The sequence below is a fragment of the Camelina sativa genome, chromosome 10, assembly GCF_000633955.1.
Source record: "Camelina sativa cultivar DH55 chromosome 10, Cs, whole genome shotgun sequence".
Classification (NCBI taxonomy): Eukaryota; Viridiplantae; Streptophyta; class Magnoliopsida; order Brassicales; family Brassicaceae; genus Camelina; species Camelina sativa.
The window spans coordinates 1360147-1384450 of NC_025694.1; the positions used below are offsets into that span (position 1 = coordinate 1360147).

General features: G+C 36.5%; 7 protein-coding genes and 2 pseudogenes across 7 annotated transcripts; 7 read left to right on the forward strand and 2 right to left on the reverse strand.

Annotated features, from left to right (window-relative positions):
- LOC104719940 (pentatricopeptide repeat-containing protein ELI1, chloroplastic-like) lies at nucleotides 14-1716 on the forward strand. The gene has a single exon (XM_010437922.2). The coding sequence runs from the start codon at nucleotides 161-163 to the stop codon at nucleotides 1583-1585; it is 1425 nt and encodes a 474-aa protein (XP_010436224.1). The 5' UTR covers nucleotides 14-160; the 3' UTR covers nucleotides 1586-1716.
- Nucleotides 1856-3734, forward strand: LOC104716389 (cytochrome P450 81D11-like). Its single transcript, XM_010433764.2, has 3 exons — nucleotides 1856-2390; nucleotides 2471-2854; nucleotides 2937-3734. The coding sequence occupies exons 1-3, from the start codon at nucleotides 1893-1895 to the stop codon at nucleotides 3549-3551; spliced, it is 1497 nt and encodes a 498-aa protein (XP_010432066.1). The 5' UTR covers nucleotides 1856-1892; the 3' UTR covers nucleotides 3552-3734.
- Nucleotides 4163-6153, forward strand: LOC104716390 (cytochrome P450 81D11-like). Its single transcript, XM_010433765.2, has 3 exons — nucleotides 4163-4713; nucleotides 4874-5260; nucleotides 5368-6153. Exons 1-3 carry the CDS (start codon nucleotides 4213-4215, stop codon nucleotides 5989-5991), a joined length of 1512 nt encoding a protein of 503 aa, XP_010432067.1. The 5' UTR covers nucleotides 4163-4212; the 3' UTR covers nucleotides 5992-6153.
- On the forward strand, nucleotides 8132-9905 carry LOC104719941 (annotated as a pseudogene).
- LOC104719942 (cytochrome P450 81D11-like) lies at nucleotides 10734-12388 on the forward strand. Its single transcript, XM_010437924.1, has 3 exons — nucleotides 10734-11224; nucleotides 11324-11707; nucleotides 11789-12388. The coding sequence occupies exons 1-3, from the start codon at nucleotides 10799-10801 to the stop codon at nucleotides 12386-12388; spliced, it is 1410 nt and encodes a 469-aa protein (XP_010436226.1). The 5' UTR covers nucleotides 10734-10798.
- On the forward strand, nucleotides 13152-16710 carry LOC104716391 (cytochrome P450 81D11). The gene is made up of 3 exons (XM_010433766.2): nucleotides 13152-13770; nucleotides 14522-14905; nucleotides 15987-16710. The coding sequence occupies exons 1-3, from the start codon at nucleotides 13270-13272 to the stop codon at nucleotides 16590-16592; spliced, it is 1491 nt and encodes a 496-aa protein (XP_010432068.1). The 5' UTR covers nucleotides 13152-13269; the 3' UTR covers nucleotides 16593-16710.
- On the reverse strand, nucleotides 17324-18167 carry LOC104716392. Its single transcript, XM_010433767.1, has 3 exons — nucleotides 17899-18167; nucleotides 17712-17813; nucleotides 17324-17618 (listed from the first exon to the last, which is right to left on the reverse strand). Exons 1-3 carry the CDS (start codon nucleotides 18109-18111, stop codon nucleotides 17415-17417), a joined length of 519 nt encoding a protein of 172 aa, XP_010432069.1. The 5' UTR covers nucleotides 18112-18167; the 3' UTR covers nucleotides 17324-17414.
- LOC109126914 lies at nucleotides 18878-19508 on the reverse strand. The gene has a single exon (XM_019230837.1). The coding sequence runs from the start codon at nucleotides 19352-19354 to the stop codon at nucleotides 19091-19093; it is 264 nt and encodes an 87-aa protein (XP_019086382.1). The 5' UTR covers nucleotides 19355-19508; the 3' UTR covers nucleotides 18878-19090.
- Nucleotides 23536-24163, forward strand: LOC104716394 (annotated as a pseudogene).

The window sequence follows — 24304 nt, forward strand, 5'->3', positions numbered from 1 at the left end:
CTCTATTAACGGCCTCCATGATCAAGCTTTCTTGCTTTATATTCGATTGATTTCTTCTGAAATTGCCCCCAATGAGTTCACTTTCTCGTCGATTTTGAAATCATGCTCCACTGAGTCCGGAAAAGCTATCCATACCCATGTTCTTAAACTCGGGTTGTGGATGGATCCGTACGTGTCGACTGGTCTCGTCGACGTTTATGCGAAAGGAGGAGATGTATCATCTGCCCAGAAACTGTTCGATAGAATGCCTGAGAGAAGTCTTGTTACGTCTACAGCTATGGTTACTTGCTACGCAAAGCAGGGGAACGTTGAGGCTGCGAGAGCTTTGTTCGATAGAATGTGTGAGAGAGACATTGTTTCTTGGAACGTGATGATTGATGGATACGCTCAACATGGGTTCCCTAGTGACGCTCTGATGCTTTTTCAGAAACTGTTGGCGGATGGAACATCGAAGCCTGATGAAATAACCGTTGTAGCTACTCTCTCGGCTTGTTCGCAGATTGGAGCGCTTGAAACTGGGCGTTGGATCCATGTTTTTGTCAAGAACGATCGTATTAGGCTCAATGTTAAAGTATCCACGGCTCTGATTGATATGTATAGCAAGTGTGGGAGCTTGGAAGAAGCAAGTTTAGTGTTTAATGAGACTCCGAGGAAGGATATTGTGGCGTGGAATGCGATGATTGCTGGTTATGCAATGCACGGTTATAGCCAAGAAGCGTTGAAATTGTTTGATGAGATGCAGGTTGTTACAGGGTTGCAGCCAACTGATATAACTTTCATCGGAACACTTCAGGCTTGTGCTCATGGTGGATTAGTAAACGAAGGGGTGAGACTGTTTGAGTCAATGGGACAAGAGTATGGGATTAAACCCAAGATCGAGCATTACGGATGCTTGGTCAGTCTGCTTGGTCGTGCTGGTCAGCTGAAACGAGCTTACCAAATCATAAAAAACATGAAAATTGAAGCTGATTCTGTCTTATGGAGTTCTGTTCTTGGAAGCTGTAAACTTCATGGAGATTTTGTGTTAGGCAAGGAAATTGCAGAGTATCTCATTGGACAAAACATCACAAACTCAGGAATCTATGTTCTTCTCTCAAACATATATGCATCAGCGGACGATTATGAAGGTGTTGTAAAAGTGAGAAACTTGATGAAGGAGAAAGGAATCGTGAAGGAGCCCGGTGTAAGCACAATAGAAATCGATAACAAAGTTCATGAATTCCGAGCTGGAGATAGAGAACACTTAGAAAGCAAGGAAATCTACACAATGGTAAGAAAGATGAGCGAGCGGATCAAGTCTCATGGTTACGTTCCAAATACAAACACGGTCTTGCAGGATCTTGGAGAAATAGAGAAAGAGCAATCTCTACAAGTTCATAGCGAGAGGCTCGCGATTGCTTATGGTCTGATCAGTACCAAACCGGGAAGTCCCTTAAAGATATTCAAGAACCTACGAGTGTGTTCAGATTGTCACACAGTGACGAAACTGATATCCAAAATCACCGGACGTAAAATCGTCATGAGAGATCGGAATAGGTTCCACCATTTCTCGGATGGTTCGTGTTCTTGTGGCGATTTCTGGTAAAACCGAACCAAACGGCTTACAGATTATAGATTTGTACATGAAAAAAGAGATTTGACTGTTCGTCAAAAAAAAAAAGAGATTTGACTTTTCAAAATTTCTTGAAGAACAGTAACTTGACTTTTTATTTTTCACGTTACAGTGTTTTATTTTTCTAGAACATTGGAGAAATTATTACGGGTCAAAGACAATGAAGTCACACAGTCAATACTAAAATCAAAATTGGTTTTGTTTTTATAATATTTGTCCAAATCTATTTAACTCCACAAAATTGCTTTCACTTACCCAAATAACACAAGAAGATCTAAATATGGAAACCAAAACCCTAATTTTCTCAATCCTCTTCATTCTCCTCACGCTCAAGTTCTTGATCGGGAAACTCAAGCGAAAGCCAAACCTTCCTCCGAGTCCGGCATGGTCGTTACCTGTGATAGGTCACCTCCGTCTTCTCAAACCCCCGATTCATCGAACTTTCCTCTCACTCTCTCAATCCCTAAACAATGCTCCGATCTTCTCCCTCCGACTCGGAAACCGACTCGTTGTCGTGAACTCGTCACACTCGATCGCCGAAGAGTGCTTCACCAAGAACGACGTCGTTCTCGCGAACAGGCCAAAATTCATCCTCGCTAAACACATCGCGTACGATTACACAACCATGATCGCAGCTTCTTACGGTGACCACTGGCGAAACCTCCGCCGTATCGCCTCCATCGAGTTATTCTCCAATCACCGTATTAACAGCTTTTTGTCTATTCGTAAAGACGAGATCAAGCGACTTGTGTTACGTCTCTCCAAGAACTTTTCACAAGTAAGAAAGCTTTAAACTTAGTTAATTAGATCTTAATCACGCATTTGGATTTAATTAGTGGTTAATTATGACATCTGTAGGAGTTTGCTAAGGTGGAGATGAAATCAATGTTATCTGACTTAACATTCAACAACATCATCAGAATGGTAGCTGGAAAACGTTACTACGGAGACGGTGTAGAGGACGATGCGGAGGCTAAACGAGTCCGGCAGCTTATTGCGGATGTGGTGGCTTGTGCTGGTGCTGGAAACGCTATTGATTATTTACCGGTTTTGCGGTTAGTTTCCGACTACGAGACGCGGGTGAAGAAGTTGGCGGGTAGGCTAGACGAGTTCTTGCAAGGATTGGTTGATGAGAAACGAGCAGCTAAGGAGAAGGGCAATACCATGATCGATCATTTGCTAACTCTACAAGAATCTCAACCGGACTACTTCACGGATCGTATCATCAAAGGAAACATGCTTGTAAGTACCCTAAAAACTCGGAACATGTTTGTTTAGTATGGAACGTGTTGGTTTAGTTTTGTGTTTGTGTTCAAATTTGCAGGCTTTGATACTAGCAGGGACCGACACATCAGCGGTTACGTTAGAATGGGCGTTGTCGAACCTGTTGAACCATCCTGAGGTATTGAACAAGACGAGAGATGAAATCGATAGGACGGTCGGTTTAGACAGGCTTATTGACGAATCGGACATATCAAATCTGCCTTATCTTCAAAACATTGTGTCTGAAACGTTACGCCTTTACCCTGCTGTACCGATGCTGCTTCCTCACGTTGCGTCAGAAGACTGCAAAGTTGGGGGATACGATATGCCACAGGGTACGATACTATTGACCAATGCATGGGCTATACACAGAGATCCTCAGCTATGGGATAATCCCACGAGCTTCAAGCCAGAGAGGTTCGAGAAAGAAGGAGAGGCTCATAAGCTAATGCCGTTTGGGTTAGGAAGAAGGGCGTGTCCTGGTTCCGTATTGGCTCTTCGGCTAGTAAACCTGACTCTTGGAACACTGATTCAGTGTTTGGAATGGGAGAGGATTGGAGAAGAAGAAGTGGATATGAGTGAAAGCAAAGGAGGCACAATGCCTAAAGCCAAACCTCTGGAAGCCATGTGCAGATCACGTGCCTTTGTTGGTAAATTCTTCAACGAGTCCGCTTGACTTCTAGACTTTTAGGTAATGCCATTAGTAGTGTGAATATCTATGTATACTTAAAAAGATTACTAGTTTATTATGTCTGTATGTTAAATGGAAATACATGTACATAAGTCAGTGATAAATCAACACTTATTTAATTTAAATAAAATGTTTTTGTTATTCGGACTAATGTATGTGTTTTTTTTAGTTGTCCTTTTTTTTTTTATGGTCCAATGTTCAATATTATGTAAAATAAGGAATTAAACCCTTTTCTATGGGAAGTTACGATAAAACATCAGTCATCTGCAAAACGCTTCCCTTAAACCCTTTAACATGAGTACATGACACGAATTATTTTCTCGAAAAAAAAAATCTTTTAGTATATTGGGATATTTAGTAGCTACATACATGTTTTAATTCCTTTTTTGGTTAAAGAAAAATAAAGATTGACTATTGAAATAGCCACTGAGTATTAGAATAATGATTAGGTATCAAAAATGAATAAATGATTAATGGGCACATGTAATTTTGCTTCTTCGGGGCTGAAACGATTTTAATTATACAGATAATAAAGATTCCTTTTTCAAATTGTATGATGTTTTCTAAGTCAACGTCTATCGAGTAGTTCAAGCAGACTCTATCCTCTGTTACAAATCCTAAATCCTTGAGGAAGAAGAAATCAGATATGGAAGGTCAAACCCTAATTTTCACATTCCTTTTCCTAATTCTATCTCTCACACTCATCATCGGAAGAATCAAGCGAAAGCCTAACCTTCCTCCGAGTCCTGCATGGGCGTTACCGGTGATCGGTCATCTCCGCCTTCTCAAGCCGCCGCTCCACAGAGTTTTCCTCTCCGTCTCTCAATCCCTAGGAGATGCTCCGATCATCTCCCTCCGTCTCGGCAACCGACTCGTATTCGTTGTCTCTTCACACTCGATCGCCGAGGAATGCTTCACGAAGAACGACGTCGTACTCGCGAACAGATTTAACTCCCTTGCTTCAAAACACATCTCATATGGCTGCACAACCGTGGTTACAGCTTCGTACAGTGACCACTGGAGAAATCTTCGTCGCATTGGTGCCGTCGAGATATTCTCGGCTCACCGGCTCAATAGCTTCTCCTCTATCCGCCGAGATGAGATCTGGCGGCTTATAGCTTCTCTCTCACGGAACTCTTCTTCACTCGTAAGTTTATATGATTATAATTCTCCACCAAAATTACCAAATTTGAACTTCAATTTCTAATTTGAAGTACTTTTATGATAATCTTTAGTCTCTAGTCAATCTCTGTTTATAGGTGAATTTTTTCAATGATTTAACATAGGGTTTATAATAAATTTTGCAGGGATTTGCCAAGGTTGAGATGAAATCAATGTTTTCTAACTTAACATTCAACAACATCATTAGAATGCTGGCCGGAAAATGTTACTATGGAGACGGTGCAGAGGATGACCCCGAGGCTAAACGTGTGAGAGAGCTTATCGCAGAGGGGATGGGGTGTTTTGGTGCTGGAAACACTGCTGATTATTTACCGATCCTGAATTGGATCACAGATTCTGAGAAACGGATAAATAATATCGCCGGAAGGCTTGACGAGTTCTTGCAGGGATTGGTCAATGAGAAACGAGGAAGGAAGGAGCAGAGGGAGAACACTATGGTTGATCACTTGCTTGGTTTGCAAGAGACCCAACCTGAGTACTACACGGACAGAATCATTAAAGGAATCATGCTCGTAAGTAACATTTTAAGTTCATGATGAGTTTTTTTAAATTGTCACATTTGGTATATATGGAAATAATTAGTTCAGTTTTTTCGGTGTATGTGTCCAATGTTTTGTAGTCTCTTATACTGGCGGGGACTGATACATCCGCAGTAATATTGGAATGGACATTGTCAAGTTTGTTGAACCATCCAGAGATATTGAGCAAGGCGAGAGATGAAATCGACAATAAGGTTGGCTTCGACAGGCTTTTGGATGAATCAGACCTCTCACATCTTCCTTATCTTCAGAACATTTTGTCCGAGTCCTTGCGTTTGTACCCTGCAAGTCCCTTGTTGGTCCCTCACGTCGCATCAGAAGACTGTAAAGTAGGGGGTTACGATATGCCACGTGGTACGATGCTATTGACTAATGCATGGGCTATACATAGGGATCCTGGGATATGGGATGATCCAACGAGCTTCAAACCAGAGAGGTTCGAGAAAGAAGGGGAAGCTCATAAGCTATTGGGGTTTGGGCTAGGAAGAAGGGCGTGTCCTGGGTCCGGTCTGGCTCAACGGCTAGCAAGCTTGGCTATCGGGTCTTTGATTCAATGTTTTGAGTGGGAGAAGGTAGGAGAAGAAGAGGTGGATATGACTGAAGGTGGAGGAGGAGTCATAATGCCTAAAGCTATACCGTTGGTTGCCATGTGCAGACCACGTGCCTTTGTTGGTAAACTCCTCAAGGAGTCCGCTTGGGTTTAGACTTTTGTACTAAATGCTAATTTATGTGTTTAGGCGACGGTTATGTCGGTATGTTGATTGGAGTTATATATTACTACTTTGGTAATTGGTATATGTAACGTACGAGTCATGACGGTAGAAGCTTTGGTAATTGGTATTATGTAACGTACGAGTCATGACGATAGAAACAAGGGGATACTTGTTCTTTTTAGGAGTAATACAATAGTATAATTTTTATAAAAAAAGACACTTGGAGTGAAAATCTAGAATTATAAAACCATTGCTTAAATTTTTAAAAATCTAGAATTTTATTTCATCTGTTTTTAGTGAGATCTGATTAGAGTCCAACAATCAAATTTGAAAAGGCTTTTGCTATGTCAAACATCTTTAGACTTTTGTGTTTGAGAAATTGTTGCGGTTTTAATTAGGGTTTCACGTATCAAATATGATTCTTATGTTCAAAAAGTTATAAGGATCTTTTAATTTTCCTTATTTTTATTTTGGATTTCTTGTGCCAAAAAGCTCATTTTTTCCTTTTTTTTTTTTTTTTTTTTTTTTTTTTTTTTTTTTTTGTGATTGCTCCATCAACAATCAGCGACACAAAATTATAACTTAGTCTCTCTCGTTTTTTTTGTTGTTTTTCTAGAATAATTTTTTGTTTTATAACAGTTGTTGTTTTAAATTTGATAAAAATACTAATTTTAAAGATGGGAAAAGTATTTTTTTTAGTTATTTTTAATATGTGTAAAAATATTAAACGACAACTAATTTAAAACGGATGGAATATTTGCGTGTTAAGTATATGGAGACAATTATGACGGTTGCTATTTGTTCTAACGACATAAACAGTTCCGACAACAATTGTAAAAGTAGTTGCAAACGGAATGTCTACTAATTTTCCGCGATTTGTTTTTCCGTCGTTGATCGTTAATCGAAAAAGAAATTAAATCGAATCTTAATAAAATTAGGATTTGACCAAAAAATTGTTCTTCGACCCAAAAAAAAAATCTAAGTTCGATAAATATTTCAGGGTTATAGCTTTTGGTCTCCACAAGTTGCTATTAATTTTTGTGATTTTTGGTTGTAAGCAAAATTTATTTTCGGTATGACAAAAATAATACAGTTGCATGGAGGATGAGTGAAGAGATCGATGTGTGAAATCTTCCACACCCAACAATTTTTTATATATGTCATATACAGAGAAAAAAAAAACATCACAACATATTTTATTTTTTCGTTTTTTTGTTAATATATTAATGATCTCTATATATATCTTTTTACCCTACACAAGTGAGAGAACAGAATGAGTTAAGCAAAATAATAAGAAAAATCGAGCGAGTGAATCTCATGCGCGGCGATTTTTTTTTTTCAAAAGCCTCCTTCTTCTAATCATAACCTCTTGCGCCGACGCCGGGTCCTCCATCAATTCCGGTGGCGGTGAGGATCCTCCGGTCCATGGTTTTTCATTTGTGACTTGTTGCATCATCCTGGCGAAGCTGTTGGACGAAATCAAGGGAGCGATGGAGAGGAGAAGCATCCGTGAGACGCTGACAGTAAAGAGCTCTACCGGAGGTGTTGCTACGCGGAGCGGAAGAGGGAGATTCATGACGAAGAACGAGAGAAGAGGGTAGATAGATCTGGAGATTGGAGATTCTGGAGGTTTCACCGGATTGGTTATGATAGGGGAGGTAATCTCCGATCTGGTGAAGCTAAGCCACCGTCGACGGTCCTCTTATCTACTCCCTGCTGCCTCTCTCTCTCTCTCACGACTGAGCATGGATCCTCCACGACAAATGACAGATCAGATCTCTTCCTCCTTCTCAAAACGGTTCTACGGTGGCGGGATGGCAAACGGATCTTGGATCACCATCGTTACCGTCGTCCAGATTCGCCGGAAATCCTGTTCCGGTCGAGTATCCGCAATTATGGATGGCGGCTGCAAAACGAGTTCTTCGTTTGTAGATTAGGGTTTCACGTAGTGCCGGTTTAATCCGGTTGTTGTAACCCGGCCAGTTTTGTTTTTCCAACGGTTTAGTCCGGTTTGATGTAAACGAGTTGGACCCTTTGGGATTTCTGTATGGGCCTACTTCGGAAATAGCCCACTGGGCATTATATTTTTATAATTGAATACTTTTTAACAAAAAAATAAAATAATAAGAAAATGGAATTTACTCAGATTTCACTTGTCTCTTTCCTTTCATCTTCATCACTACCACATTCTAGCTCACAAGATCAAATCGGAAGCTTAACCTTCCACCGTCTCCAGCGACACCTTTGCCTGTGATCGGCCACCTCCATCTCCTCAAGCCACGGCTCCACCGGCTACTACTCTCCTTCTCCCAGTCCCTCGAAAATGCTCCTATCTTCCACCTCCGCCTCGGAAACCGCCTCGTTTACGTCGTTTCCTCACGTTCCATCGCCGAAGAGTGCTTCACCAAAAACGATGTCGTTCTCGCGGACCGACCCGTGTTCACCGTGAGCAAGCACATCGGCTATAACGCCATTCATATCGTAGCAGCACCCTACGGCGAGCACTGGAAGAACCTCCGCAGAATCGCCGCAGTCGAGATATTTTCTTCTCAGAGACTCAATACGTTTCTGTATATCCGTAAGGACGAGATCCGACGGCTCATCTCACGTCTCTCCCGCGACTCCTTACACGTACTATACGATCTCCTCAATTCTTTTCTTTATATTCATTTACTCGTGCCATGCATATACATTTTTCTTATTTTAATAATTCTCGTAACGTCTACTTTGACCCTGAAGGGTGAAGCCAGCCATGCATGCAACTAGTTTTCCCATTTTTACCAGAAAATAAAATAAACTAAAAAACCAATTTACGAATTGTGAACATTAAAACAAACATAAATGCTCAAAGATATAATCATTTTTTTTTATCTACGTCCTAAGTCAAAAGTATTGATCGTTAATTGTCTTCCAGAAATTTGTGGAGGTGGAAATGAAATCATTATTAGGGAATTTGGCATCCAACAATATCATCAGAATGGTGGCCGGAAAGCGATACTATGACGACGGCACCGAGGACAACGATGAAGCCAAGCGTGTGAGAAAACTTGTGTCAGGGTTGACCGGTGGTGCTAGTGCCGGGAATCCAGCTGACTATATTTCAATCGTACGATGGGTAACAAATTTCGAAAAAAATATCAAAAATCTAGGGAAACGATTTGATGAATTTTTACAGGGATTAGTTGATGAGAAACGTGGAGAGAAAGAGAGAGGTCATACTATGATCGATCATTTGCTTTCTCTCCAAGAAACTCAACCTGAGTTCTATAACGATGTCACCATCAAAGGGATGATTCTCGTAAGTTTCAATTGATAATTAGTATAAGCAATTATTTTGTAATTTTTTTATAGAAATAAGAAAGTTTATTAATAAGAAAAACGTAAAGTCTATGATAAGTGCAGGGACAGACACGTCATCAACAACACTAGAATGGGCAATGTCAAGTTTGTTGAACCATCCAGAGATACTCATGAAAGTGAGATCTGAAATCGATGAAAAAGTCGGTTTAGATCGGTTAGTAGATGAATCGGACATTGTGAATCTTCCTTATCTTCAAAACACTGTGTCGGAAACACTACGTTTGTATCCTGCCGTCCCGTTACTACTCCCTCACATGTCATCGGATGATTGTAAAGTTGCGGGATACGATATGCCACATGGCACGATATTGTTGGTCAATACGTGGGCTATGCAGAGAGATTCGAAGTTATGGGAGGAACCAGATATGTTTAAGCCAGAGAGATTTGAAAAGGAAGGGGAAATTCATAAGCTGATGATGCCGTGTGGGATAGGAAGACGAGCTTGCCCTGGAGCCGGGCTTGCTCAACGGTTGGTGGGACTGACTCTAGGAGCTTTGGTTCAGATAAAAAAAAAAAGGTGTTACAATTTAGTTGTAATTTTATAACTAGTTATCAACTTCAAGTAATAAATATATATATTGGTTATATATGTATTTATAAAATCAACTATATATATTTTGAGGGCCCGGGGTCGCAAATCCCACGGAAACATAGATAGTGCCATAGTGGGCTTCGGCTTTCATCGTTTTACTATCGAGCATCGCGAGCCTATACAGAGAGAGTTGTGTGTAAACGAAATATGCACATGTTTTTACGTAGATTGAAACTATTACGTTATATATTCTCCCTTATTAGAATCATTTGACCTGTTTTTGATCATTTTTCATCATAATAACGGGGAAAAAAAAATCAAAGATTCATCATGAAGCCACATAATTAACTAAACATCGTTCCAAGCAAACCTTTGAGAAATTTAGTTTCTTATTGCTTTTTGTACCAAGAGAAAGCAACACATAAGTTCTTTATCTTGCAGCATTGTTGTGAAGTTTGGATTGTTTGAATAGTAAAATAATAAAAGAAAGTTACAAAACAATCAGCAAAACTAGAAAGAAAAAAACTACAAGATACAGGAGCACAAATGCGGTTTTTTTTTTATCTCCTCATTTATTTGTCATGCCAATTTGTATTGTCAGCTTAATCAGTAACCTTAATAAGACGAACAAAGTTGTAAAAGATTACAAATCATATAGATTTTTTTTTCTAAGCAAGATCATATTCATTCATAATATATATAATTACCTCGCAAACACGTTTCACACATCTGGACTCCATGTGACATCTCTCACACACGCGTAGCGTAGGCCACAATATATAAGAGATACGATGGAACAAATTCAAGCATTCAACAACAACAAACGAAAAAAGAATGGACTATCTCCAAATTTCCCTTCTCTCAATTTTTCTTTTTTTCTCTATCACATTTTTATACAGAAATTCAATGCCTAAGCAAAAATTTCCACCGTCTCCGGCAAACTCATTGCCGGTGATCGGCCACCTTCACCTCATGAAGCGACCGTTCCATCGGAAATTTCTTTCATTCTCTCAGTCCTTGGGAAATGCTCCAATCATCCATCTCCGTCTCGGACACCGTCACGTGTACGTAGTCTCGTCACGTGCCGTTGCCGAGGAATGTTTCACCAAAAACGACATCGTTTTGGCGAGCAGACCAGTGATGATGATGAACAAGCATTTAGGTTATAATGCTAAACATATGATCGGAGCATCTTACGGCGACCATTGGCGGAGCCTCCGTCGAATCACCGCCTCTGAGCTATTTTCGTCCCATAGGCTCTCTACGTTTTTGCATATCCGTAAAGACGAGATCCGACGGCTTATATTACGTCTCTCCCAAGACCCATTACACGTATGTCTATAACTCACTATACCTTTTTCAATCAGGTTCTGTAATGTTAGAAAATCAGAAAACTATAAAGTTAACTGATTTCGTAAGTTACAAAATCAGGGCTTTGTGGAGGTGGAGATGAAATCACTATTTACAAACTTGGTCTTCAACAACATCATCAGGATAATAGCTGGGAAACAATACTACGGCGATGATACAGAGGACGAAGAGGAAGCCAAACTCACGAGACAGTTGGTTTCTGAGGTTGTGGCCGGCGATGGTGGAAGAAACTACGCTGATTATCTCTCGTTTTTGGGTTGGTTCACAGATACCGAAGCACGGATCAAAGACGTGGCTCATCGTTTCGACGCGTTCTTGCAGAAACTGATAGATGAGAAACGTGCAGATAAAGAAACAAGTCAGACGATGATTCATCACTTGCTTTCTCTCCAAGAAACTCAACCTAGTCACTATACGGATGTTATCATCAAACAAATCATCCTTGTAATTAAGCATATATATATATCAGTACTCACTAGCTATACATATATAGATGAATATCGTAATATCATTGATTATGTGCAGGACTTGATAGTTGCGGGAACGGACACGATATCGATAACGTTAGAATGGGCATTGTCCAATTTGTTGAACCATCAAGAGGTACTAATGAAAGCAAGAATGGAAATTGATGATAAAATCGGTTTAGACCGGTTAGTGGATGAACCGGATATTGTGAATCTCCCCTATCTCCAAAACATTATGTTGGAAACACTCCGTTTGTATCCTCCAGCTCCGTTGCTACTCCCTCACTTATCATCGGAAGACTGTGAAGTAGGAGGCTACGATATGCCACGTGGTACAATGCTATTGATGAATGTGTGGGCAATGCACAGAGATCCGGAGTTATGGAAAGATCCAGAGCAGTTCAAGCCGGAGAGGTTTGATAAGGAAGGGGAAGCTCAAAAAGTTATGGCGTTTGGACTCGGACGACGGGCTTGTCCTGGAGCTGGACTTGCTCATCGGTTTGTGGGCTTGACTCTTGGGTCTTTGATCCAATGTTTCGAGTGGGAGAGGATTGGTGTCGAACTTATTGAGATGAAGGAAGGAAAAGGAGTTACTATGCCCAAAAAGAAGCCGTTGCGAGCCATGTGCAAAACAGCGAACTCAGTGTACTGTACATGAAAATCATGCTGAGACTTTTATTTATTTTCTTAGGTTTAAACGAAATAAAGGAAAAGTGGAAAACTAAAGAACTTTTAATTACTCCAATAATAGTCATAGTCCACTGAGTGCTGTAATTATATATTCTCGCCAGTCAAAGATATTTGGATCGTCACAGCTGTGTGTAATTCAATACTCTCAAAGTCAATAATCGATTACACCCTTTAAAATCATTAGGCTCACCCCTATCTAATTATATTTGTCTAATTTACTTACAACCCATTTATTCTGATTATTTTCTGTTTATTTTTTGTATAACAATTACTTTTTGAGCCAGTGAATTATTATTTTATTATTTAAATATTTAAATTAAGAGTTTGTGATGTTTTACAGTAACTAATATACAAATTTATAATGAAAAAATTATCAAAAAAAAAAACTTATAATGAAAATTATAAATTTTATTTTAAAATAATGTTTTATATATTTACCATATTTTTATAAATAATACTATAGTTTTATATTTTATTTGATGTTTTCTTTTAATATAAATATAGTTATACATATATTTAATTAATATTATATATATTTATTTTATTATTAATTTAATAAAATAATTTTAAAACTAGTTCCTGATTAATTTCTATTTAATTTTTGTTATTTTTATTAAATGTTAGGTAATCCAATTCTGATTATTGGCTTTTCTAAAACATGGTATATGCGTGACTCATTGAAAATCAATTATTGGCTTTTCTTTCCATAAATTCTCAATCCAAACATTTACGAAATGTATTTAATTTTCTTGCTTTCAAGACCACAAAGTAACATATGGTCCCTCTTCCACACACGACAACACAACTATACAGACAAAGAAAAAACACAAAGAATCAATCAACAAGAAAATGGACATCACCCAAAGCCTACTTCTCTCCTTTCTCTTTCTCGTTATCTCTATCAAACTCTTGCTCACAAAATCAAACCGGAACGTTAATCTTCCTCCTTCTCCGGCTTATCCTCTACCGGTTATCGGCCACCTCCACCTCCTCAAGCAACCTGTCCACCGAACATTCCTCTCCATCTCCCAGTCCCTTGGAAATGCTCCTATCTTCCACCTCCGCCTCGGAAACCGCCTCGTTTACGTCATCTCTTCACGTTCTATCGCCGAAGAATGCTTCACCAAAAACGACATCGTTCTTGCGAACCGTCCTGATATTATCATGGCCAAACACGTCGGGTACAACTCCACCAATATGATTGCAGCTCCTTACGGCGACCACTGGAGGAATCTCCGCCGCGTCGCCGCCGTCAAGATATTTTCTTCTCATAGGATCAGTACGTTTATGTCTATCCGTAAAGACGAGATCCGACGGCTCATTACACTTCTCTCTAGAGACTCCTTACACGTAACGTTTCTATTATTTATTAAATTCGCTATTCATATTTTATTTTCTTGGCGTAAGTAAAGCAAATTATTGACGTACTACTCATGCGGTTGAATTTGTCCATATGAGTAGCTGTATGTGTTTTCCACCGTTCTTATTTATTATATCATCCTACATATCAATACATACATTTAATTATCCGTTATGGGCCGACATATAGATGGAACGAAACTATACCGTTTTAAAAGTAAATTACATAGATCTCAACTGTAATTACTTATAATTTATTTTTCCAAAAGAAGTAAAAACTAATTCATATTAATAGTGTTAACAGTAAAGGATATGAAACTGTAATTGTAAAATGAAGACGATAAAATTACAATAAATATGCGGTTGAATGTTATTTGCTGATGATATATATAGGTACTTTTCTGTATACTTCTTTTGTATCATAAAAGATAATTTTTTATAATTTTTTTTTTTATATTACAAACATTGTTTTTTTATATACTTTAATCAATTAATGTTAAATAATTGTAAATTTCAAAAATCAGTAAACGATAATTTAAAAGTTTGATGGATTATTATTGATTAATAATTATAAAAATATATTATTATAAATAAAGAATGTATTTATAGTTAAATATTAAAAGAATTCTTAATTCATGTAAAGATCTTAAAACATTATCTATGATGATATTAAGGGAGTATTACGTATTGAAATAATAAAATAATGCATGTACTACAATATTGATAAGTGTCAGTTTCACAGGGATTTGTTGAAGTAGAGTTGAAATCATCATTAGCCAACTTGGTATTCAACAACATCATCATGATGGTAGCAGGGAAGCGATATTATGGTTGCGGTACAGAAAACAACGATGAAGCAAAGCTCGTGAGGGAACTTATATCGGAGATTTTGACCGGCGCCAGTGCTGGAAATTTGGCTGATTATCTTCCGATCATAAATTGGGTCACAAAGTTTGAGCAACGAACCATAAGTTTGGGGAATCGACTCGATAAGTTTCTGCAAAAATTGGTTGATGAGAAACGTGCGGAGAAAGAAAAGGGTCAAACTTTGATCAATCACTTGCTTTCTTTCCAAGAAACCCAACCTGAGTATTACACTGATGTCATCATCAAAGGAATCATACTTGTAAGTTCAGATTAACTAGTAATACTATTCTACATATGTATTTGGAGAGTGTTNCGACATATAGATGGAACGAAACTATACCGTTTTAAAAGTAAATTACATAGATCTCAACTGTAATTACTTATAATTTATTTTTCCAAAAGAAGTAAAAACTAATTCATATTAATAGTGTTAACAGTAAAGGATATGAAACTGTAATTGTAAAATGAAGACGATAAAATTACAATAAATATGCGGTTGAATGTTATTTGCTGATGATATATATAGGTACTTTTCTGTATACTTCTTTTGTATCATAAAAGATAATTTTTTATAATTTTTTTTTTTATATTACAAACATTGTTTTTTTATATACTTTAATCAATTAATGTTAAATAATTGTAAATTTCAAAAATCAGTAAACGATAATTTAAAAGTTTGATGGATTATTATTGATTAATAATTATAAAAATATATTATTATAAATAAAGAATGTATTTATAGTTAAATATTAAAAGAATTCTTAATTCATGTAAAGATCTTAAAACATTATCTATGATGATATTAAGGGAGTATTACGTATTGAAATAATAAAATAATGCATGTACTACAATATTGATAAGTGTCAGTTTCACAGGGATTTGTTGAAGTAGAGTTGAAATCATCATTAGCCAACTTGGTATTCAACAACATCATCATGATGGTAGCAGGGAAGCGATATTATGGTTGCGGTACAGAAAACAACGATGAAGCAAAGCTCGTGAGGGAACTTATATCGGAGATTTTGACCGGCGCCAGTGCTGGAAATTTGGCTGATTATCTTCCGATCATAAATTGGGTCACAAAGTTTGAGCAACGAACCATAAGTTTGGGGAATCGACTCGATAAGTTTCTGCAAAAATTGGTTGATGAGAAACGTGCGGAGAAAGAAAAGGGTCAAACTTTGATCAATCACTTGCTTTCTTTCCAAGAAACCCAACCTGAGTATTACACTGATGTCATCATCAAAGGAATCATACTTGTAAGTTCAGATTAACTAGTAATACTATTCTACATATGTATTTGGAGAGTGTTGAGTGATTAATTAGAGATGTACGCACAGGCTCTTGTAGTTGCAGGAACAGACACGTCATCAACAACACTAGAATGGGCAATGTCAAATTTGTTGAACCATCCTGAGATACTCATGAAAGTGAGAGCCGAGATCGATGATAAGATCGGTTCGGACCGGTTAATCGAGGAATCAGACATTGTGAATCTTCCTTATCTGCAAAACACTGTGTCGGAAACGTTACGTTTATATCCTGCGGTTCCGCTGCTACTCCCTCATTTCTCATCGGATGAATGTAAAGTGGCGGCCGGCTATGATATGCCACGCGGCACGATGTTATTAACAAACGCATGGGCTATGCACAGAGATCCAGATTTATGGGAAGAGCCGGAAAGGTTTAAGCCGGAGAGATTCGAGAAAGAAGGAGAGGCTCAAAAGCTAATCCCATTTGGGATGGGACGACGAGCTTGTCCTGGAGCCGAGCTTGGGAAGCGGTTAGTAACCCTTGCTCTTGGGAGTTTGATTCAGTGTTTTGAGTGGGAGAGAGTTGGTGAAGAACTCTTGGACATGACTGAAGCCGAAGGCATCACTATGCCTAAAGCTACTCCGCTGCGAGCTATGTGCAAGACACGTGTCGTTGTCAGTAAAGTGGTATAAATAGATGTTGTGTTCAAACTTCAAACACGTAAAATAAAGTCTTTTTACATCCCACGTGTTGATTCCTAGAAATATGAACGTTGTGAAGAAATAAATCAGTCATCAGTGTTTTGTACTATTTCATCATGGCGTATACGGAGGAAACAAAACAAATTACACAAAAGTTAGAGAAAAGAAGAAAAAGAGTCAAGGATTGAATGTTCTCGTACTAACTAAAGTGATGGCTAATCGGGTTGTGGGTTTGTTATTGGGTTTGATAATTCAGTGTTGTTCTTTGGATCGGAGCCATGAAATAAGAGTGTGTCTAGATTGCATTTTAATCAATTTTTAAGTAAATACATTGTATGCATCTGATTTGGAATTTTGATTTGTTTTACAGAAAAAAATGGCTGGGGACACTTTTTTTTTGGCCAAACAACAGGCATGCATGGGGCTCATGTGGTTATTGTAACGTCAACTAATTATATATGCATTTGTTGGTTGAGAATTGAGATAACCATTTATTGACATTTTATCTTTAACCAATGGAAAGAAAACAAAGTAATGAGTAGTAGGAGAAGAAAAATATCTGATGTCTCAACCGTTGCTGCAATACAGTCCACATAAATGTGTTCTTATCATGAGATATACTTTGAAAGTTAAAAGAGTTGTTGTTCTTATCACAAATAAAAATCATAGTTTCATAATATTGAATACAAACAGATATATATATATATATATATATATATATATTACTATTAATTAAAGATTTGATTCATCATAATATCAAGAAACAGAACAGCTGGAGAACAAGTAGATAACACATTTTTGAAAAAGATCCATTCAAGAACTCTCGCTCCGGTTTGGTTTAGAGTAAGATTCAGAAACGAGATCTTCCTCCGCCGCCGCAGGGATCCATTCGTTCGTCGCCGGATTGCTTCTGTAAACAGCTTTTTCTCCTCCGTCTCCGACTGCGGAGGTGGTTACGGCCTCGGTTGTCTCTCCACCACCGTCTTCCTTCACCACATTGATAAACCCACTTCCAGTCTAAATCTCATAAACAGAACTTTAAAGAATTAGATTTCTTCTGCAGATGGAACGTTTTAAAAAGAGATTGAGAGAGAGAGAGAGAGTGAGAACCGTGTGATGTTGCTTATCAGTGGCGGTGAGATTTGTGTAATACTCTGTTTCCAAGAACTCATCTTGAACTGCAGATGAATCTCCCTCACCTAGTACTTTACCCTGTACCAGAAACTCAAAATTTAAGGACAATGTTATAGTTTTTTTTATGTGAAGAGAAAAGAGTGAGTTTTAGTGATAACCGAACATGAGTTTGTGACTGGAGAGATCGGAATTTGTCAGCTTCAGGATGGTCCGTGGCTTCGTCTGAAGTAGTGAAAGATCCAGGAAGTCCAGGTTCGCTACGAGTGGGTTTAGTGGGTCGTTTTGGGGCTAAGGAATCGAAATCAGCTCTGATCTGGTTCGAGTTCTTGATCTGCTGTTCCGGGTCGGATACTTCTTCGCTCCGGCTTGGCTTCATCGTCGTCTCTCTGTCCACTGCTTTTACATGCAAACGAACTAATTAAAGACAATGTAAGTGGGCCTTTAGTGGGCTTTTTGTTTAATTTTCACAGTACATGGTATATAAGATTTTTGTTTTGCATACACTTGGTGTATAGCTTTTTTTTCTTTCTTTTTTGATATATCAAATGAATTTTTATATTATTATATTATCGTCATAGATTCGATCAATTGTATCTTACTAGTTTTGTAATAACGGGACTTTTTAGGATTCGATCCTTCGAAAGCTGGATGGCAATATGGTAATTGTCAAAATTGAGCCCCACTGGGAACACGTAGTGTACATGAAGCTTGAAGCTTTTCCAGTTTCCATTTCCGGCTCCTATGGAAGGACAATAAATTATTTTTAAAACTGTCCTTTTAATTCCCCAAAGGCCAACACTTCGAACCAACACAAGAAAAACAGAATTAAAAGGTACTCCAAAAAAAAAACGTTTGCATCTCATCAAAAATCGAATCACAAAATATAATTTGTGACCAAATTTTATTCCAATTCCAACTATATGCAGTAGTAACACCTGAATTTAATCTTTTTTATTTGTTTGGATGACATCAACCAGCCAGTGTGTTCCTTATAAGATATATAATCATTTGTGTTGCACCAGAATGGCTGATAACGCTCCTGAATCCATATTAGTGATTCATGTCCAATAAACATGGTGTTGATACTTGATAGCTTGACGCAGATCTCAAAATTAATTACTTTAATTAAGTTTGATCCGGAATAAAAATCAATTTATTGACGCGTATACTATACATGAGTGTTTATGAGAAGGAAACCAGACGATTGTATGATGATCAAAGAATATTTCCCTTCTAAACTTTACATTGATCAATTTAACGACTGAATAAATATAATGATCTATAACAAATGAAAATGTAGTCGTATAACCTGATCTAAATAAATATTGAATAATGTATTGTTCTGTGTTGGTGTTTTAGTGACCAGCACCTCTCCTGCTCGGTCCTGAAGCCATTGTATGCATCCTCTCTCCAGCTGAAGAGAGCCACCTTAACTTCCTATAACCATGTATCACGACCCCTAATAAGTCTTCACTTCGCAAATCGACCCCATGATTTTTAGATTGAACGATTTCTTCAGTCGTCGAACCGCCAAGGAGAACTCTGCAATCGGCTGTTCTTGATTCCGAAAAGGCCGAGACCAAGAACATGACCGTAAAGATCAAGCCAAAGGGTCTCATTTTTTTTTTTGGTGTGGTAGTTCGGTTCTTGGGTGTTTAGGGTTTAGGACAATGAATGTGTTTTGGTGATTGATAGAAAAGGAGTAACAAAGGAGGAAGTAAAGCTTCATATATACAAGTGTCAAAAGATTCAAAGGTAGATGGAAAAAGGATGGCGAGGAAGGAAGATAGGAGTTTTCATTAAATAAAATAATACAAAAAAAAACTTAAAAAAAATTGTTAGGGAATATAAAATGGAATAAGGTGTAGTATTAGACCCTCGATATAAGGGGATGGTGTAGGCGAATTAGTTAAAACGGACGGTCTCTAGCTTCCTTGGAAATGGACCTTTCAAAAAGTGTAAATTGATTTTTCTGACCAGCTAATTTTCATTATTGTTTCTATTGTTTTGCTTAAGATATGAATATGAAATTAGGGTAGAATATCAAGTTATGGGATTTCTTGTCCAGAATTTTTTTTAATGGTATTTGTTTAATTAGTGCTAAAGACACACACGATCCTAATGAATCATCGATCTCCCGAATGACAATTCAAATTGTCGTTGGTAATTAAAATATTATATATATTTTTTTTTGGTGTAAACAAAACAAAACAAAGTAGCTTCAGAATATTTATAATATATTTGTAGTGGAGTTAGGCAAGAAAACTATACAATAGCAATATTTTGGGTTACATGGTTTCATGATCTTAAAACATTTATACCGACAGGAAGGCTAGTGATCACCATGCAAGTTTAGCGATAGCAGAGTGAACTAAGTGGACGTACTAGACTACTGCCACAACTATTGGAATATTACATATTTTATTATTTTAAAATTTTATATTGAACTAATATTGTCGATAACATTCGAGCGAAGGATCCAGTTTTTACAATGGCTTTATAAGTTAATTACTTGATTTAAAATCTACGGCCGTGGATCCATCGACTCGGTTTTAAACTTTAGAAATTGGAAGAGTACTGATGAAGCTAGGGCACCAATGCGTGGATGTGACGTAGGAGGAGGTAAGAGAGAGGTGAAAGTACGTATTTTATCACACACTTTCGCGAATAATTTGATCGGAATATATTTGACTATACGAATCCTGGAGACTTGTTCTGCTGTGCAGAACGTTTTCCTTGTATAGCCCCAAACTCAGTTTTATAATTGTTTCGTTTTGTAAGACAAATATTAATGATTTATTTTTAATGCATGATCCAGTTAACGGTCATAATTTGTTTGATTGATAAAATTGCCTACCAAAACGTCGAAAATACAAAAGATTAATGAGTTGTTAAAAAAATAAAAAACAAAAAACAAAAAGACTAATAATGAGTTGTTTTTATGAGTTCTATACCATATCTTTTTTTTTAAAAAAAAATATGTGTTTTCACCAAAATTAAATATTGATTATCGTTCACCTAATGTTTGAATCATAGTACACTAAAAATGTGAATCATAGATCATATATAAATAAATAAATAAAATCATAAATCAGGGAAAGTATAAGAAATGACTCGATGATAACTCTAGAAATAAAAAAACGAACAAAACATAATTGTCATCGTGGCTCGTGGGGATTGAGAAAAAAAGAAGGGAGATTAACATAGACAGACAAATTCGGGTGGTACACACACAAAATACTTGCATGGACGGACTCTAACTTTGCTTCATAGTTGTCATGATAACAATATAAGCATCTATCTTCTCCCTCTTTTTCCCTTTTTGTTTTTAAAACGTCACTTCCCCACATGTACCCTCAATTTTATTTCGTTATCAATCTTGCATCTTCGAATCTATTTTATTTTTTTTGTTTCTTTTTATTTCTTTATATAATCGAGTTGTAGAACTAAAATCCATATTTTTAAAAAACTTTTTGTAGTCATTATGTGAGTATTATAGTGGTCAAGTATGAATATTGGATTTTTATGGACGAACCATGTGAAACATGACATATTTTCGATATACTAATTATGATCTTTCATTGTTCATTCACAGTTTGGTTCTCCTGAGATGTTATAGTTGTACTATTACACCCTAATTCTTACAGTTTGATAATTTTATATACAATTGATTAATTATGAACAACAAATACATAAATCGTTTATATTTAATTGCTACATCAAGACACATATTATCAATTTAACATATTCTTATTACTGTAACTCTGTTATTATCGAAATCCCTTATATTTGTATTTAACCATCGCTACAGTTTCAGTAAATATCCCAATATTTTCTCATAATATATTCTTAGGCATGCAAGTATGCAATTTACACCGTATGTCGCGGCGGTAGGATTCATATATAGACGTTTGGAATGGTGATAATGTAGTTAGCCTAACCAAATACATATTATCTCTTATAAATATGCATCAACATAAGAAATTCGTGTGTTGCTACTTGCTACTATATATTGATCAGTACTTATATACATATGTATATTATTATTATAGTTGCTATTTCAATGGATTTCATTTTAGTAAATCAAGATACTAAGTGAAGATTGCTTTTGGGTGTGAACTTAAGTAAATCAAGATGCTACTTGAAATTCGTTTGTCAAAGATATTGTTTAAAGAATTACATATATTTCATGTACTTGGATGGAATAGAAAAGACTGGAATCTAGATAATGAATTTATTAAGGCAGAATTTGATTCCAATATTAATGGACTACCATGTCCGAACTATATATAGTTTACATTTTTTTTCTTATTATATTCTGGTGTGGTCTTAGGCTACTAATTAATAAACTATATAATTTTGGCCAAACAAAGATTTATTAATTTTTAATTTACGAAAAAAATGTTTTTTTTGTTTTCACCTTATTCCAAGAAATGAAACAGTGGACCGGGTTTTAAGTAATTTGCTTGTAAGTTGATTAAATAATTGGTTAAAAATTTATAATAATTTGAATGATAGTGATTTCACCTTATATTAATGTGAGAAAGAGTTTCCTGATGCTCTGCAATATGGTTTCTTTGTCTTACTCTTAACTGCGGAAATAAAGGAACATTTTTTTTTTGAAAGGGAACCAATTTGTTTCGATGAAAACAATTTATCCCTTTTACGTATATAGTTGGCTACCATTAATAATTCTACTCCCAAACTAATTCATTTTCTTTTGAAAGAAAGAAAAAAAAACACATCACAGCACGGTTGAATTTGTAGTAAAGATGGGAAAAGTGATCATAATTCAACACCATATAGCAGCAAGAGTTGACAGAAAGACCAATGGTTTTGTCTTTTCATAAGATAAATCTTTACCTAACAAAGATCAAATTTTGGATGTTGAATTTTGTAGTAAAATTTGGGTTGTTCAATGTTTTTGAAATAATAACCACGTGAGAAGAACTATTTTTGGTCGTGCAAGAAAAATATAAACACCAAAGTGTTTGAACTTTTGAAGCATTGATTATTTTAGGTTGGTGTATCTATCAACAATATTAGTATAAAACATCATTTACAGTTTTAAACTAATACTACTACACGGGATCCGTTTATAAGTCAGACCTAGCTTATGTCACTCCTTAGTTTCCAAATCAGCTGGTTTAACAAAACCGAAAAACCCTATTCAATTTTTGTTTAAATTTCAGTTATTTGTTTAAAATTTATTTTCAAAAAAAAAAAAAAATGTAGTTGAAACGAAACCAAAGCTATATATATGTACATTTTTAAAAAAGCAAAAAAAAAAAAAGAAAAACAATATTAAAATCGAGTATATATTGAACCAAACTTCATTCGGTTGATAAATCTACTAAAACCAAAAACTAAAAACCGGCTACCTATCATATGTGTGACTTTGACGAGTTTGAAGTTCAAACATTATTTTTGGTCTACAACTAAAAATCTACTTTTATTTTTTTAGCTGCCGTCTGCTCCAAACAATCAAACTTTGTATTTGGTCTACAATGTTAAATTGATGATAAACTAAAATTCTTTTATTTGTAACTTATCCTTTCCTCATTGATGGCTTTCATTATTATTTTGTTCAATAAATACACACAAAATTGAACGCTTAGGAGACAAATTGGGTATCTTCCCAGGAAGCAGCATAAGCAATTTTAATGATCACATTCTTTTTGAAATTCAAACTTAGTCAAGTATAACAATTCAAACTTTGCATCTCCTCGAACACTACTATATATAATCATATACCCAATCCACATAACACCCATAACAAAATTCATTACCTCTTCAAGAGTAAAAGAGAAAAAAAAAAAGATTATTTTTGTATAGACAGAGAGTTCAGTTGCTTTTTTTTTTGGTCACCAGAGTTCAGTTGCTATATCTCAAATATAATGAAGAAGAAAGCCGTTGTGAGTTCAATTCTGGTCTTCATGTTAATCGGTTTGGTTCTTGTTGTCCGCTTGGTCTAACAAAGACCGAGGAGAAGTTCATGGCTGGTTTCTTCGATGCCTTATCACTTGGTTCGATCAAAGACTCAGGTCCTAGCCCAGGCGAGGGTCATAAGTTCGTGGACCGGAAAGATACGTTTCGATTTGATAAGCACTCTGGTCCAAGCCCAAGCGGTCCGGGCCACTAATGTTTCAATCTTTAGATCAAACTGGACCGGTTCAAGCTCCCATACCTTTTAGGTTGAACACATTATTTCATTTTTTTTCTTCTTTGTTTCAGTTATATTAGTCGAAAAAGACATAGGAAGAGAAGAATGCGAAAAAATCAAGCATTCGTTTCTCATGTTATTTTTTTCATCTATATTTACGATTATAGTTTTGTTAGTTAAATAAAGTTATTTAAAAGTACACAATGTACTGAATAAAGTTTTTATTATTATTTGAATGTAACTAATTAACATCAATGTACAAACTTCTAGTAAGTCAGTCAGAGAAACGAGTTCAACTGCTCAGCCAACAAATAAAGCATAAATTAAAAAGGACAATGCATTCTAAATGGACGACGAGTATATAAATAAAAAGTTAAAATAGGATTAACGGAACTATTGTAAAAGT

Excerpts from the sequence above, each read along its gene's own strand:
- LOC104719940 (XM_010437922.2), top strand. The coding sequence starts at position 161 with ATGGATCCGTACGTGTCGACTGGTCTCGTCGACGTTTATGCGAAAGGA.
- LOC104716389 (XM_010433764.2), top strand. The coding sequence starts at position 1,893 with ATGGAAACCAAAACCCTAATTTTCTCAATCCTCTTCATTCTCCTCACG. Across the intron at positions 2,391-2,470 it reads TCTCCAAGAACTTTTCACAA|GAGTTTGCTAAGGTGGAGAT; the intron begins GTAAGAAAGCTT and ends TGACATCTGTAG. Across the intron at positions 2,855-2,936 it reads TCATCAAAGGAAACATGCTT|GCTTTGATACTAGCAGGGAC; the intron begins GTAAGTACCCTA and ends TCAAATTTGCAG.
- LOC104716390 (XM_010433765.2), top strand. The coding sequence starts at position 4,213 with ATGGAAGGTCAAACCCTAATTTTCACATTCCTTTTCCTAATTCTATCT. Across the intron at positions 4,714-4,873 it reads CACGGAACTCTTCTTCACTC|GGATTTGCCAAGGTTGAGAT; the intron begins GTAAGTTTATAT and ends TAAATTTTGCAG. Across the intron at positions 5,261-5,367 it reads TCATTAAAGGAATCATGCTC|TCTCTTATACTGGCGGGGAC; the intron begins GTAAGTAACATT and ends AATGTTTTGTAG.
- LOC104719942 (XM_010437924.1), top strand. The coding sequence starts at position 10,799 with ATGCCTAAGCAAAAATTTCCACCGTCTCCGGCAAACTCATTGCCGGTG. Across the intron at positions 11,225-11,323 it reads TCTCCCAAGACCCATTACAC|GGCTTTGTGGAGGTGGAGAT; the intron begins GTATGTCTATAA and ends TTACAAAATCAG. Across the intron at positions 11,708-11,788 it reads TCATCAAACAAATCATCCTT|GACTTGATAGTTGCGGGAAC; the intron begins GTAATTAAGCAT and ends GATTATGTGCAG.
- LOC104716391 (XM_010433766.2), top strand. The coding sequence starts at position 13,270 with ATGGACATCACCCAAAGCCTACTTCTCTCCTTTCTCTTTCTCGTTATC. Across the intron at positions 13,771-14,521 it reads TCTCTAGAGACTCCTTACAC|GGATTTGTTGAAGTAGAGTT; the intron begins GTAACGTTTCTA and ends TCAGTTTCACAG. Across the intron at positions 14,906-15,986 it reads TCATCAAAGGAATCATACTT|GCTCTTGTAGTTGCAGGAAC; the intron begins GTAAGTTCAGAT and ends ATGTACGCACAG.
- LOC104716392 (XM_010433767.1), bottom strand. The coding sequence starts at position 18,111 with ATGAAGCCAAGCCGGAGCGAAGAAGTATCCGACCCGGAACAGCAGATC. Across the intron at positions 17,814-17,898 it reads CTCTCCAGTCACAAACTCAT|GGTAAAGTACTAGGTGAGGG; the intron begins GTTCGGTTATCA and ends TTTCTGGTACAG. Across the intron at positions 17,619-17,711 it reads CTGATAAGCAACATCACACG|ACTGGAAGTGGGTTTATCAA; the intron begins GTTCTCACTCTC and ends TATGAGATTTAG.
- LOC109126914 (XM_019230837.1), bottom strand. The coding sequence starts at position 19,354 with ATGAGACCCTTTGGCTTGATCTTTACGGTCATGTTCTTGGTCTCGGCC.